Genomic DNA, 14,287 nt, shown 5'->3' with positions numbered 1-14,287 from the left:
CTGCCTAATGATCAATGAAGATCAATCAACTCAACTCTGACTTATTTTACGTTGTTCAACACGTGTTTTTCCTCAGATGAAACATAAAATTACATATGATTATCTTACACATACTTAGCTTAAAAAGAATAATTAACAGATAACACATGAATTAGGATCTTCCTCTACCCTGTGAACAGCATACTGTGGCATTACATAAGGATTATAATACGGATAGGCTTTGATAAAATTTTGAATCTGTTCATTCTGTTCTTTCTTTTTCTCTTCCTCTTTTTTCTTTTTCTCGTCTTCCTTCTTCTTGTCGTCCTCTTTCTTCTTCTCAGGTTCTTTATCAGGACCAACCGTTAGTAACTCTGCGTGCCATAGTTTTCTCAACTTGTTCACCACAGCAATTGGATCAATATCTCCGACTACTGTTAACTTCTTGTCTTTCATATCTACCGATATGGACTGGATTCCTACAAAGACAGTGTAACAAAAACAAAATTCAACCAGCACTCCCCCTATTATAACGACGTAAAATAATAATAGGATTTTGTACCTGAGAGACTAGAAACTGATTTTAAGGCCTTCTTCTTTTCTTTTTCATCATGTATATCCAACTTCACTACAACTTTCTGCAACAAACAAAAAATAAAGTTGACGCAAACTATAAAAGCTTGTAACCAGTGCACAAGACTCCGACATCACAATAGTCATGACCTAACGATAACAGAAACTTGTCACTTCACTTGACAAAAGAAATTTTACCTTCATCTCTGATAGAGTCTTGACTGCTGGTTTTGCAGGAGGGTTGAGTTTCAATAAGAAAACGTCGACTAAATATGATTGATAACAGAGATGAAGCCTTTTTCTATAGTATATATAGACTCACAGAACAGCGCTTTTCTATGTTCTACAAGTGTACCTATAAAGCGACCTTACCAATTTTGTAATGTAGAAGGTTGCTACCTCCGAAACCAAATGAAAGTTTAATGCATTTTTAAACTACAAAATAATTTTTTTTGTTATCTTGTGAAATGATTGTAGTTTAAATAAGTTTATTTAGTAAACGTATGGACTATGGGGATATTGACATGATAAAATTCAGTAGAAATGTAAATGCTAATTTCAAGATTCGAATGGACAGAGTAGTTAGGAAGAGGGGTGATTAGTTTGTTCTGTTTAGAGCACGATGTTATGTTCTCACGTTAAAATGTGTTCGTATCAGAAAATTAAGAAAAAGAGGAGAATCTGCTCTTTTGTCCCCGGTAAAAGAATCTCACTATGTCAATAGATGAAATGAAGGTCAGATGTAGGTATAACTTACAAGAGCGGCATGACACAAGCCTTCCCATTGTCAACCGGCCTGTAACTATTTATACCAGATATGATATCTAATTTAGATGCCCAGGATCATATTCTAGTTTAAATATTACTTTTTAATACTTTGATATATTTATGTTGAGATAAACGGTTGACATGGTTTGTGTTGAAAAACATAAGATCTTATTGGGACCTTCGTCTGACACCTTCGTCTGACACCTTAAGGTTTTAGATGGACTAATTACTTAACATGTCGTCGGTGCTTAGTTAGGGAGTGATCCCGGTTTGAGACGTGTAGATAGTGGTATTTAGTATTGGTTTTAGACGTGATTGGTTACTTAAAAGTTAAAACCATTCGTTTCTATTAGAAGGTGAGCGTAGAGCATCACTTAACACTTTAATTTTTGTAAAACCATTCGTTTCTATAAGAAGGTGAGCGTAGAGCCATCAGCATGCTTCTGCAAAAATTCCTCAATAGTTTTAGGCACAAACAAACTGATACATCTGATTAATGAAGAAAACTGTACAAAAAAAAACAGGAAACACGGATTTTGGTTATCAATGTTAAGCTGATGAACCCATCATGTAGCTAGCTTGTTCAACAAGGTCCATAATCTCACCCCTGCTTCTTACAAGCCTATGAAACACCTCCCTTATTTGTTGCTGTAATGGTGCTAAGTCCTCCTCCAGCTTCTTACAAATCTCCGATAGTTCTTTCACCTGCTCCTCTAACTCTTTCAGTTTCTCTTCCTCTGCCGGAAACTTAAAGGCATCCGTGAATTCGACGAGTGATGTTGCCACCTTCTCCATCTTCTGCACCTCATCTAACAATCCACCTTTGCCTTTCTTCTCCTTCTTCTTCCATTCTTCGCCTATCTTCTCCTGAAAACACGGTTCATAGCCAATAATTAGGGCTACTCGGATAAAAAATTTCAATACTATAAAATTAAATTTGTTGGGTTTGCTAAGCAGACCTAACTCCACATTAGTATGATATTGTCCGCTCTGGACTGAGCCCGCACGGATTTGGTATTGGACACATCCCAAAAGGCATCATTCTAATGGAGTTATCTGACTGTTTATATTCTAGCAAACTCTCCTACAAACGATGTAAGACAAATCCTAACAAAACTAACATGATCAATCTTTAAATTTGACCTAAACATAATACAGTCAGGTCATAGAGCAACTCCAATAGAATGCTAGTTATCTGTTATTTGTAACGCAATTTATTTAATTCGGTGTCTATAAAATTGTTTGCATAACATGCACAACCAATGTTTTCAGGCTAAAGTGGTTCTCATTTGAATTTTAGTCATTGAAGTGATCTGTATATTTGCTTGCCTGCAAAGATATTAACGACTGAGCCCAGTTCAGATTTTTCGCCACAGGAAAATGTGTAGGCAATCCATTACGCTCCTGGCAAGGAAACGCTGCAATTAGAGCCCACATTGTAAACACCAGCACACTAGTCATTACATAGACCGGCATTGCCAATCCATTTGCCTCTTTGCCACGCGGCTCCACCAGATTAGCTGACATTGCCTGAATCTCTTTAGCCGCAGACCAGGACTTATGAAAAGCCAAATTCAGATACCGAAAATTTTTACTGCCCCGGTCCTTGTCCTTGGATACAGTGCTTCCTGATCCCCGACGACCAAATGACCAGCTCCTTTCTGTAGATTTTGTCTGCTCCTTATTATCATCAGCAATAAACATCAGCAAAGCGTTTAAGACCTTTTTGGCACGTGCAACCTGTCCGTCTCCAATTGGTCTTTGTTCTAATGATGTAACAGCAATCTCAGCTAGCTGCTGCCAGTAATGTACTAGATCAATAGCATATGTTACTGCATTACATATGTCCAGAGCTTTAACGCACCTGTCCTGCAGCTCTGGACCGACACGATCAAGAGGAGGCTTAATAAAATGAGAAGGATCACGATCAATGATCAAAACTGCCTTGAATTCCGCTTCACAGCATAGTAATGCGTCTAGAAGGGTTCGGAACCAGGCTATAGAGAGAAATTCGTTGCTGTCATCAGCAGAGGTCGACGCGAGCTCTGCTAGGCGTTCGGCTACGTGTTTTTGGAATAGCTCAATATCTTCTAATTCTTGATCATGGTTATTTTCCATCGAAGCTACTTGATTACGACGGATGCTGATCCGATTGAGAAACGAAGATTGATGATCCGTAGGCGGCATTGTTGAATAATTCTCGTTCCGTTTTCGAGATTTTTTACAGAAGGAAATGTGAAATTGAGAAAAGAGAATGTGTGATGTGAAATTATGGTTGATGGTTTCATAATTTTAACGTTGTTTTTGGAGGGTCACACGTTTGTTCGTGGACCACAATTTTTCCTATATGTTCCGTTTGCAGCTGACTTGGCATTTTCCATTTTTAGTGCTAAAATATAACTCAACTCCATTACATTTTGTAATACCTTGAATACACATACCTTGAATGTGTATTTAGTAGTTATTTTGGACAGAACAGCATTATAGGAAGTTCCAACGGGAAAATAATATTTTGGGCATTCCTTTTTTTTTGCATATCTAATATTTATACTCATTTACTTTTTTACTTCAAACTTTTTACTACAGTGTCAATGGTCACATAAAATTTTTCAAGCATCCCCACTTCAAATATCCTATTAACCAAAATTTATCTCCAGTATAATAATTTTTTTAACAAATTGAAACTTAAAATACAAATATTAAAATACATACAAAATACGTCCATTTGTAATATTATAATTATTCATATTATTTAAATATACAATTATGTATAATGTTAGTAATAATTTTGATAAAGATATTTAAGTTGGCATTGATATTAATTAACAAAAAAAAAGTTGACATTAATATTATAATAAATCAATCAATCAATCATCAATCATCAATCATCAATCATCAATCATCAATATACTTATATAAAGGAGAAGACGAGAGAGTGTTTACGTGGCGCCTCTCAAATTGTCTCATTCTATTTTTCTAATTTTCTCAATTTTTTGAGTTAATAAATATCAAAAATTATAATTACCTAGTATTCTCCTAAATATATTATCATCGTCCGTAATATTCTCCTAAAATTTCTATAAAATCTTTTATTAAGATTTTTGAAATCAACTTATCATTATATTCTCCTAAAACTTTTACTTTCTATTTAAATCAACTTACCATCTTGATATTCTCTAAAATTTCTTTTTACTACAATTTCTCCTAAAATTAACTTACTATATTCGATTTTTTAACCTCTGAAATATTACAAATACGAATATCCTATAAATATTTATCATCATTCATAATATTCTCCTAAAGTTTATACAACATCTTCCGTTAAGATTTTTAAAATCAACTTTGTCATCATAATATTCTCCTAAAACTTTTACTTTCTATCTAAATCAACTTACTATCTTCATTTTTTTCAAATTTCTTTTTTATTATCATTTTTCCTATTTTTATTAAAATTAACTTATCATATTATATTTTTCCTAAAATTTTCTTTTAATTTTTAGCATGTGAAATATTATGAAGACAAATATATATAAATATATTTTCTCAATATTTTTTTAAAATCGTTATATAAGTATATTACATATTATATATGTTATAGTAAAGGAGAACATGAGGGATGACGCCTCTCATATATATTTTTGTAATTTTCTCTTTTTATATTATTAAATAGAAAAAAAAAATTATATTGATTATTGACTAATAAATAATATAATTTTATGATATTATATTTATGAATAACGAGAGAGCGACTCATTAGAGTAAACATGTTTAAAGAGAGAACAACTTTTTAAATTTTTTGATTTATTATATTTATTTATTATTTATTATTTCATAATACTAAAGATCAGATAAGAATTATAAGAAACAAAAAAATTAAAATATTATTTTAGAAAGCCGCTTTGCAGCGGCCCAATAAACTAGTTATCAACGTGCGAGACACTTTATATGAAATTTTATTAACCAGAATTTCGTTCAATGTTATCAGAATTTCTAGTACACTATTAAAAAGCAGTTTCGTAACATTAAACCCACCCCACCCCGTATTACATGGGAAAATTTGTAAGAGAAAGAACGAATCGAAGTTATATATTGTTGAATGGGGTGTGTGATAATATAACAATTAAACTCTGAAAAACTTAAGTTACATAGTATATTTACATAATATTCATAAAACTTGCAAACTATAAAATAATTCAGAGATATAAGAACTTTAGATCCAAAACTTTACTGTTAGGTCCCAATGTGTTTGTAGAAAGGGGGTTGAATACAAACAATACTGAATAATCGAATTTAGTGCGGAATAAAAAATTGAAACAAAATTCAAGTTATATAAAAATATTATTAAACTTGAAATGTGTTACAACAACGGTATTGATTACAAGGAATTAATCTCAAATTAATTATCACAAATCTAGAATAAATTCGACATGAATTTTTTCTATTTTTGCAATAAAAAGATTCAAATGCTAAACGCAATTTGAGATTAAGTTATAGGGATTTTGATCCGCTAGATAGTTACACAAAAACAAGAGAATGATTTCTAGTTGTTTGGATTTAACTTTAATAACTAGAAATGTGATCTTGAATTTAGCAGATGAAAAATAAAATGTTTTCTGCGGCTGCTTTTCTTTTGTTCTTTAGTTGTTGGATTTTGGATGATTAATGACTTCTGCTGCTTTTCTTCTTTTATAAACATTCAACAGACCTACTTGAACTGGCAAGACAATCTGTTAATTGGCATGACAATCGGCAAGACAATCCATTGAGCTAGCAAGACAATCTGTTGAGCCACCATGACTTTCGGTGAGACAATTGAATGAACTAGTAAGACTATCAAAATGAACTGGCAAGACAATACTACTTCCAGTATAACTTTCGGTGAGATTATTGAAATGACCTGGCATGACAATCGGTATGACAATCCAGATTGTCATGCTAGTTCAATTTCAATTGTCTTGCAGAATTAAAACGGATTTTAATCCAATTATAATTCTGAAAATTCTTAATATTAATTTAGAATTAATTAATTAATTAATTCAATTAATCAATAAATTAATCTTTGCAGATTTAATTTATTTTCTTAATTAAATTATATGACTTAATTAATTAATAGAGAATTAATACTAATCTTGAGCAGCAACCATTCTTCTGAAAGTCTTCTGATAATCACTGTCAATTATGAATCAATTCCACCACTTCAATGTTGACACTCGATGTACTGTCTGATTCATGAGTGACTAACTTCCGTGACGTTTCTTCATGTCTTGACTTTGATCACTTGATTACCTTCAGATTAAATCCCTGTAATTAACTGATATCCTAACAAGATCTCTGTCACTTGATTAAATCCACAATCTTGATTTATATCACTGAGGCTTGATCAATATCTTGAACTTCTTCCAGTGAATTAATTCCTCAAGTCTGTAGATGAACCTTGTTTCTGAATCCAATGACATATGTTACTTTGTGAGATCTCTTTGACGGTAGATCCACTATTTACTTGTTACATTCTTATTTGAGTTGAGTTAAATCCTCGAATATACAAATAGGCTATGACATATGCCTTACAATCTCCCACTATTTGTTTGTTAGACAATAACAACAAATACCTAGAGGATAACTCAACTAACAAATAAGAAAAAGATATAAACAGAAATGCAAAGTAAATAGCAGAAAAGTTCTGGATTAAATTTATTAAATTTAACATTTTCCAGATTCCAAATAGATGTTCATCTAGACTGAACATATTTTCAAGTAGTTTCATCTTCTTTTGTACAACCACATTTCCTGTTTGAGAAGCGCATATCTCTCTTGCTTCTCCCCCTATGAGAATTAACTGCTTAAAGAAGATCAACTTCGTTTACCACATCTCCCGTACAATAGGATCCGCAGATAAAAACCAATGGTACTCCCCTTTTGAAAAACAACTTCTTCCCTTACTAGGAAATCACCTTGTGTTTACCACCTCTCCCGTACAATAGGATCCATAGTTACAAACAATAATGGTGTGGTGTAGTGTACATATGTAGGATCTTTTTCTTCCTCCGTGCTATTTCTCCCCCTTAGTTGAGGAATCCTCCAAACTATTACTTAAGCTTTTATCTCCCCCTTAGAGAAGGAATGTATGCCGTTGTCTGAAGGAGTTCTCATATTTCACTTGGTTGGAAAAGAAATAACAAGTAGTTTCTCTTTCTTCCTCACTATGAGTGTGTGATTCTGTTTAGTGTACCTCACATGTGTTTCACTCTTCTCTCCACTCGTGTTTACACTCATTCTCACAAGTGTATCACTCCTCTATTAGCTCCAACATTCAGCTGTACCTGCAAGAAAAATCACCTTAGCCATCCTTAAGGAGGTCACAGGTGGTGCAATGGGAGTTCGCAAATCCCCATCCTTGTTAAACTCGTCAGATGAATCTGAGTCATAATCTACAAGTTGCTAGTTTCCCTCTTAGGGTTCCAGATTTGAATTCTGGGAAGGTAAACAATGATCCAACGAATTTAGCATACAGATCAAAGTTCCCTTCTAATATCTGTGAAGATATTTCCTTGTGACTCATCAGGTAATATCTGAATCATTGTCAACAAGTTGCCGATCTGCGCCTATGTCAGATCCACTATCCGCAGATGCATTCAGGGGATTTAAGCCTGGGGAGGTAGACACTGACCACCGACATATGGCTTTTGGATCAGTACCCTCTCCTAACACCTGTAAAGGCAATTGGTCCATTAACGAACCATGAACAATCGAATCTGACCTTAAAATGGTCGAAACTTTTGTTTCCGTCAACTCATCCTTTGTGTGTGTAACCTTTCTTTGTGCATCAAGAATTGTTTATGTTTGAGGTGGTGACACTACATCGGATACCCTGGCCGACAGATAAATTTCAATAGACACACCCTTTTGAGAGAATGAATCTAGTAACTGTTTTTGAGCCTTTTCAGCCATTACATCTTTTTGAGAAGATGTATGGGGGCTAGCAGTTGTCTCGGTTTAAATACTACTCATCTTTGTAAGAGACAGAGCTGCTGGGTTGACTACAGAACCTTCCTTATGTGGTGCACTAGGGCACTATCTCCCTCACGCTCATTCATACTTCATTTTAGTGGTAAAGGAGTGTTTCTATTTTTGTGTTTGTCTTTACAGTCTGGGATAGATGTTGTGGGTTTTCAACCTCATGACTGTCAATGAAAGAAAGCCATTGGAGACTGAAACTGTATCACAGAACATATGGCAATAGAGAGATAAAATGTACTTAAGATCTATAATGAATGAAAATTATACATTTAATCTTTTGAGAGAAATGATGTACACTACTGATTTCAAAAGATTTTAATGAAATAAGAAATCACTAATGTAGAAAAAAGTTTGATTTTCTCCTAAATCTCACTGCACATATAAAACAATATGTTTGTGCCTAGTAATAAGAGAGTTATTAATATGACGACTCTACTAGTTTATATTAAACTGTAACTTCAGTTAGAGTGACATACCATGTTCTTGACGATTGCTTGAGTAGTACACTAATTCATACCAACCTGAAGTGAGATTGTGAAGAAGAGATTGCATAGTCCAATAGATCTGCAACTGTAAAGTCCATGGACTGTGGTGCATTGACTCCCTCTTTTGACTCACCAACCAGGAGTACACTTGTACACATCTTACTAGAGTCCAATTCCAAGTGTAATGTGCATCAGGTGCCTGATATGTCGTAATATTCTCAAGTCTCGTCACTGGTGCTATATGTTAGATACTGCTTCCTGATAATAACCTAGCACAATATACAATTTTACAATGATAGCATTTCCAGCTTGCAAACAGCCATATCACTCAGATAAACCTTTGATGTTATCTTCAAAGGTAACCAGTGGGCCGGCTTTCTCAACCACATTTGATAGCAGGGCTCTATCTCCGGTCATATGTCTTGACGATCCACTGTCAAGAATGCATACTACCGGTTCCACCTGTTTACTGCCCTGCACTTCAAATGGATTAGACCTTCTTCGGAACCCAAACTTGGTTGGGCCCGTCATACTTGTAGAATTGACCTTTGTCAGGCAAAACAACATTCTTAACTTTAATGGTCTCAACTTTCTCAATGACTGAACATTTGACCTTGTAAACAGCCTTAACAAATTTCTGTTTAGGCTTAGGCACAAATGTCTCCTTTCTAGCCTTAGAAGGACTAGCAGTCTTAGACCTATCATGCTTCCTATTATTCACATGCTGACGAGGAGTAGTCTTATCACTAGAAACATGCTTACCATTAAAATAAGCATACATCAATTTAAAAGCACAAGACATACAATTAGCAACACCACATGCTTTATGAGAGGGATTATCAACATGCAAATTATGCATGGTAGACATGGCAGTTTTGTTATCCAACTCATGTGTGTCTGAGTTAGTCTCAGTTGCTTTCACAAATTTGACTGGAACTTTCGACACACTTGACTTGAAAACAACCTTCTCATTAGCAAGATCTTCAGCACGCATTTCTTCTTGAATAATAGAGGAGGTCGTATCAAATGGTTCAACAATTGATTTTTTATAGAGGGGTCCATCAACACCCTTAAGCACATGTGGTACTTCCCTACCTTTAGCACATACATGAGGAGGGGAGTTTATGCCTAATTCTCCAATAGTAGCATTGTAATCATAACCTATTCCAGATGTTTGATTAACAGCTTGCTTACTGTAGAACTCTTTAGCCTTCGAACAAGAATTGAAGTAGGCTCTAACCTTAGTTTCAAGATCGGTGATCTTGTCTTTGAGAATAGTTTCGAGTTGTCTATAACAGTTAACTCTATTATCTAGAAAAGATACTTGTTCTTTTAACTTGTCTTGATTAATGTGCACAAGTCTTAATTCATTGACCTCTTTCTCAAGGTCTTTGATATGCTGACTTAACAGTTCATTATCACGACGAGCACAATCTAAGGAACCTCCTAGATGATAAACTAATTCAGCATCAGTAAATTTTACCTCTTTTCTTGACGATGAAGCTTTTCCATCAATAACCATAAGAGCAAGATTCTCATCTTCTTCATCTTCACTATCAGTATCATCCAAGCTTCTTCCCTTTGCCAGGTAAGCCCTTTCAGAGTTACTCTTCTGATTTGAATCATAAGAGTTCTTCCTTACTTGCTTTGGCTTCCTGCATTCTGTGGCAAAGTGTCCCAACTCATTGCAGTTATAGCATCTAATGATGCTCCGATCAACCATCCCTGTTTTGTATCCACCACTACTGGTGTTAGAGGATGAAGATCCACCTGTCTGGAATCTGTTGTAGTTGGACTTGTACTTGAACTTGGGATTTCTCTTGAATCTGACATTGAAGAATCTCTTGACAATCTGGGCCATTGACTCATCTTCCAATTGCTCCAGCTCTTCCAAGGAATAAAAATCATCACTGGATTGATTTGTAGTAGGAGGATCATATTCTGCTACTAACACATTTTCCTCAGCCTTGGAAAACTGTACCATTCTCTCCGACTGTTGAGATTGTTGTTGTTGTTGACCTTCAGCTACAAGTGCAGTAGATGTGTTGACCATTCTATCTTTCCCGTAGACTTTCTTCTGCTGAATCTGCTCCAACTCATAGGTTTTTAACACACCATAGAGTCTATCCAAAGAAATCTCACTCAGATCTCTAGTTTCTCTTATGGCAGTGATTCTATGTTCAAGATGAGTTGACAGTGTTAAAAGGAACTTTTTGTTGACCTCCCTGATTGAATAATAGTTTCCATTTATGTTCAGGTTGTTGATCAATGCATTGTACCTCTAAAACACTTCAGTAATTTCTTCTCCTGGATTGGATTTAAAATGTTCATACTCAGAGGTTAGGATCTCCAACTTGTTCTCCCTAACTTCCTCTGTACCTTCATTAATCACCTCAATAGTTTCCCAGATGTGTTTGGAATTTTTACAGTTCATCACATGTCTGTTCATCAAGGGATCGAGGGAATCAACTAAAATTAACTGAAGTCTGGCATCCAAGGAGGCTTCTTCTTTTTCAGCAGGAGAAAAATCCTCAGGCTCTTTTGGATAGGTTCTAGCTTTGGTAATCACAACATCATCTACTATCACCTCTGGTTCAATAACCATCAGAGTTTTTGGACCCTTCTTTAACAAGTTCAGATATTTGGGATTTGCAACTTGTAAAAACAAGAGCATCTTCTTCTTCCACATGATATAATTTTCTTTATCAAATAGTGGAATTTTAACGGTTCCAACTTTTTTTGAAGTCATTATGAATTTTTGAATAAATAAAAATTCAAGGACTTGAAAAATCACAAAAGTCTAGGATCTTGATGTGTTCGTTAATCAAAAGGCTCTGATACCAATTGTTAGGTCCCAATGTGTTTGTGGAAGGGGGGGGTTGAATACAAACAATACCGAATAATCGAATTTAGTGCGGAATAAAAAATTGAAACAAAATTCAATTTAAAAAAAATATTATTAAACTTGAAAGGTGTTACAACAACGGTATTGATTACAAGGAATTAATCTCAAATTAATTATCACAAATCTAGAATAAATTCGACATGAACTTTTTCTATTTTTGCAATAAAAAGATTCAAATGCTAAACGCAATTTGAGATTAAGTTCTAGGGATTTTGATCCGCTAGATAGTTACACAAGAACAAGAGAATGATTTCTAGTTGTTTGGATTTAACTTTAATAACTAGAAATGTGATCTTGAATTTAGCAGATGAAAAATAAAATGTTTTCTGCGGCTGCTTTTCTTTTGTTCTTGAGTTGTTGGATTTTGGATGATTAATGACTTCTACTGCTTTTCTTCTTTTATAAACATTCAACAGACCTACTTGAACTGGCAAGACAATCTGTTAATTGGCATGACAATCGGCAAGACAATCCATTGAGCTAGCAAGACAATCTGTTGAACCACCATGACTTTCGGTGAGACAATTGAGTGAACTAGCAAGACTATCAAAATGAACTGGCAAGACAATCCTCCTTCCAGTATAACTTTCGGTGAGACTATTGAAATGACCTGGCATGACAATCGGTATGACAATCCAGATTGTCATGCTAGTTCAATTTCAATTGTCTTGCTGAATTAAAACGGATTTTAATCCAATTATAATTCTGAAAATTCTTAATATTAATTCAGAATTAGTTAATCAATTAATTCAATTAATCAATAAATTAATCTTTGCAGATTTAATTTATTTTCTTAATTAAATTTTATGACTTAATTAATTAATAGAGAATTAATACTAATCTTGAGCAGCAACCATTCTTCTGAAAGTCTTCTGATAATCACTGTCAATTATTAATCAATTCCACCACTTCAATGTTGACACTCGATGTACTATCTGGTTCATGAGTGACTAACTTCCGGGACGTTTCTTCATGTCTTGACTTTGATCACTTGATTACCTTCAGATTAAATCCCTGTAATTAACTGATACCCTAACAAGATCTCTGTCACTTGATTAAATCCACAATCTTGATTTATATCACTGAGGCTTGATCTATATCTTGAACTTCTTCCAGTGAATTAAGTCCTCAAGTCTGTAGATGAACCTTCTTTCTGAATCCTCTGACAGATGTTACTTTGTGAGATCTTTTTGACGGTAGATCCACTATTTACTTGTTATATTCTTATTTGAGTTGAGTTAAATCCTCGAATATTCAAATAGGCTATGACATATGCCTTACATCTACATAAAAAAAAACAAATCTTCAAATTAATGAAAAATCAAACTAAACATATCCAGAGTCGGAAGAGTGTAAGATATACGCGACCTTAAAAATAAAGAGGCGGTTTCTGGTTTCAAATTAATGAAAACATTTTTCAAATACCGGACCATTTTGTATTAGTTTGATATACAAACCAAATTATTATTATATATATATATGTATGTATATATATTAAATGCAAAGAAATGTAATACATGGGGAATATGTGGGTGAATGTGTTTCTTGGGTTTTACTTGGCTATTAATTTTATAAAAAATAGAAAAGATAATTGATTTTTTTGTCAAAAAAGTAATTTCATTAATACTTCAAATCGTTTATCATTACGGGCGCATGAGCCCCTGGTTAATGTCACCAATGTCATCATGTGTCCAAGTAGGATCAACTAAGGAACTAGTATATCTCCCTAGGTTCGCAGACAGTTTAACAAAGTTTAGGATTACATTACGATCTCCGAAATTAGATAAAAGCTTTCTACAATCCTCCACAGCTCCACCGAAATATGATAAGTTGACATATCAACATTTAACTGCTTGAACTAATAAAAGACAATCAGTCTTTACTGTAGCTTCTGTCCACCCTTTGTTTTGTATATCCCAACTGAGCACTTCTTTAACTCCAATGACATCTGTCATTTCTAGGGTTACACTGCCTTGTTTACAACAAGCTCTAGCTTCCATATAGCTATCATCGAGAAGCTATAATACCCAGAATCTTCGAATAGAGCTGCGTTAGTATTGACCTTAACGAAATTTATATTTGGTTATTTCTTATGTAATGAAGTGCTGTCTGATTGAGTCATGAACCCAAAAGAAAAGTCAAAAGACATGTCTTGTGCACCTTGCCATCAGTTAAGGACAAGAATAGCTGATTCAAATAATTCTTTTGGTTCTTTGCTTTTCTACTTCCACATAATATCATTTCTATTTTTCAACAGTGACCAACTGATCATACTTATTATTTCACTTGCTTTCTTTGTTGTAGACCTATGTAAAACCTTTTCAATCCCTTCTGCAAAATTTGAGTATCCTTTCCAAGTGTTCATATTGTTGGTATTTAATCTAAGCATGATTTACTTCTTAATAAAATATATATTCTATAATAATAATTAGCTGGAAATCGAATGTTGGACCAGCTTGTTGGTCACAGTTTATTTTTAGAAATCACAGAAAAGCCAGGGAATCATGGAGTAAATTTAGGAGTATCTTTGGAATGGTTATTCTGTATTTATATTCCCCTT

General features: G+C 34.1%; 2 protein-coding genes across 2 annotated transcripts; both read right to left on the bottom strand.

Moving 5' to 3' along the window:
* Positions 1 to 59: 59 nt before the first annotated feature.
* LOC141672839 (heavy metal-associated isoprenylated plant protein 39-like) lies at positions 60 to 921 on the bottom strand. The gene is made up of 3 exons (XM_074479522.1): positions 751 to 921; positions 542 to 617; positions 60 to 458 (listed from the first exon to the last, which is right to left on the bottom strand). Exons 1-3 carry the CDS (start codon positions 754 to 756, stop codon positions 133 to 135), a joined length of 408 nt encoding a protein of 135 aa, XP_074335623.1. The 5' UTR covers positions 757 to 921; the 3' UTR covers positions 60 to 132.
* Positions 922 to 1,761: 840 nt separating this feature from the next.
* LOC141673038 (protein ROH1A) lies at positions 1,762 to 3,529 on the bottom strand. Its single transcript, XM_074479769.1, has 2 exons — positions 2,650 to 3,529; positions 1,762 to 2,187 (listed from the first exon to the last, which is right to left on the bottom strand). Exons 1-2 carry the CDS (start codon positions 3,505 to 3,507, stop codon positions 1,870 to 1,872), a joined length of 1,176 nt encoding a protein of 391 aa, XP_074335870.1. The 5' UTR covers positions 3,508 to 3,529; the 3' UTR covers positions 1,762 to 1,869.
* Between the last annotated feature and the right edge of the window lie 10,758 nt (positions 3,530 to 14,287).

Source organism: Apium graveolens, chromosome 7, assembly GCF_009905375.1.
Source record: "Apium graveolens cultivar Ventura chromosome 7, ASM990537v1, whole genome shotgun sequence".
Classification (NCBI taxonomy): domain Eukaryota; kingdom Viridiplantae; phylum Streptophyta; class Magnoliopsida; order Apiales; family Apiaceae; genus Apium; species Apium graveolens.
This window is presented reverse-complemented; position numbering and strand designations above follow the sequence as displayed.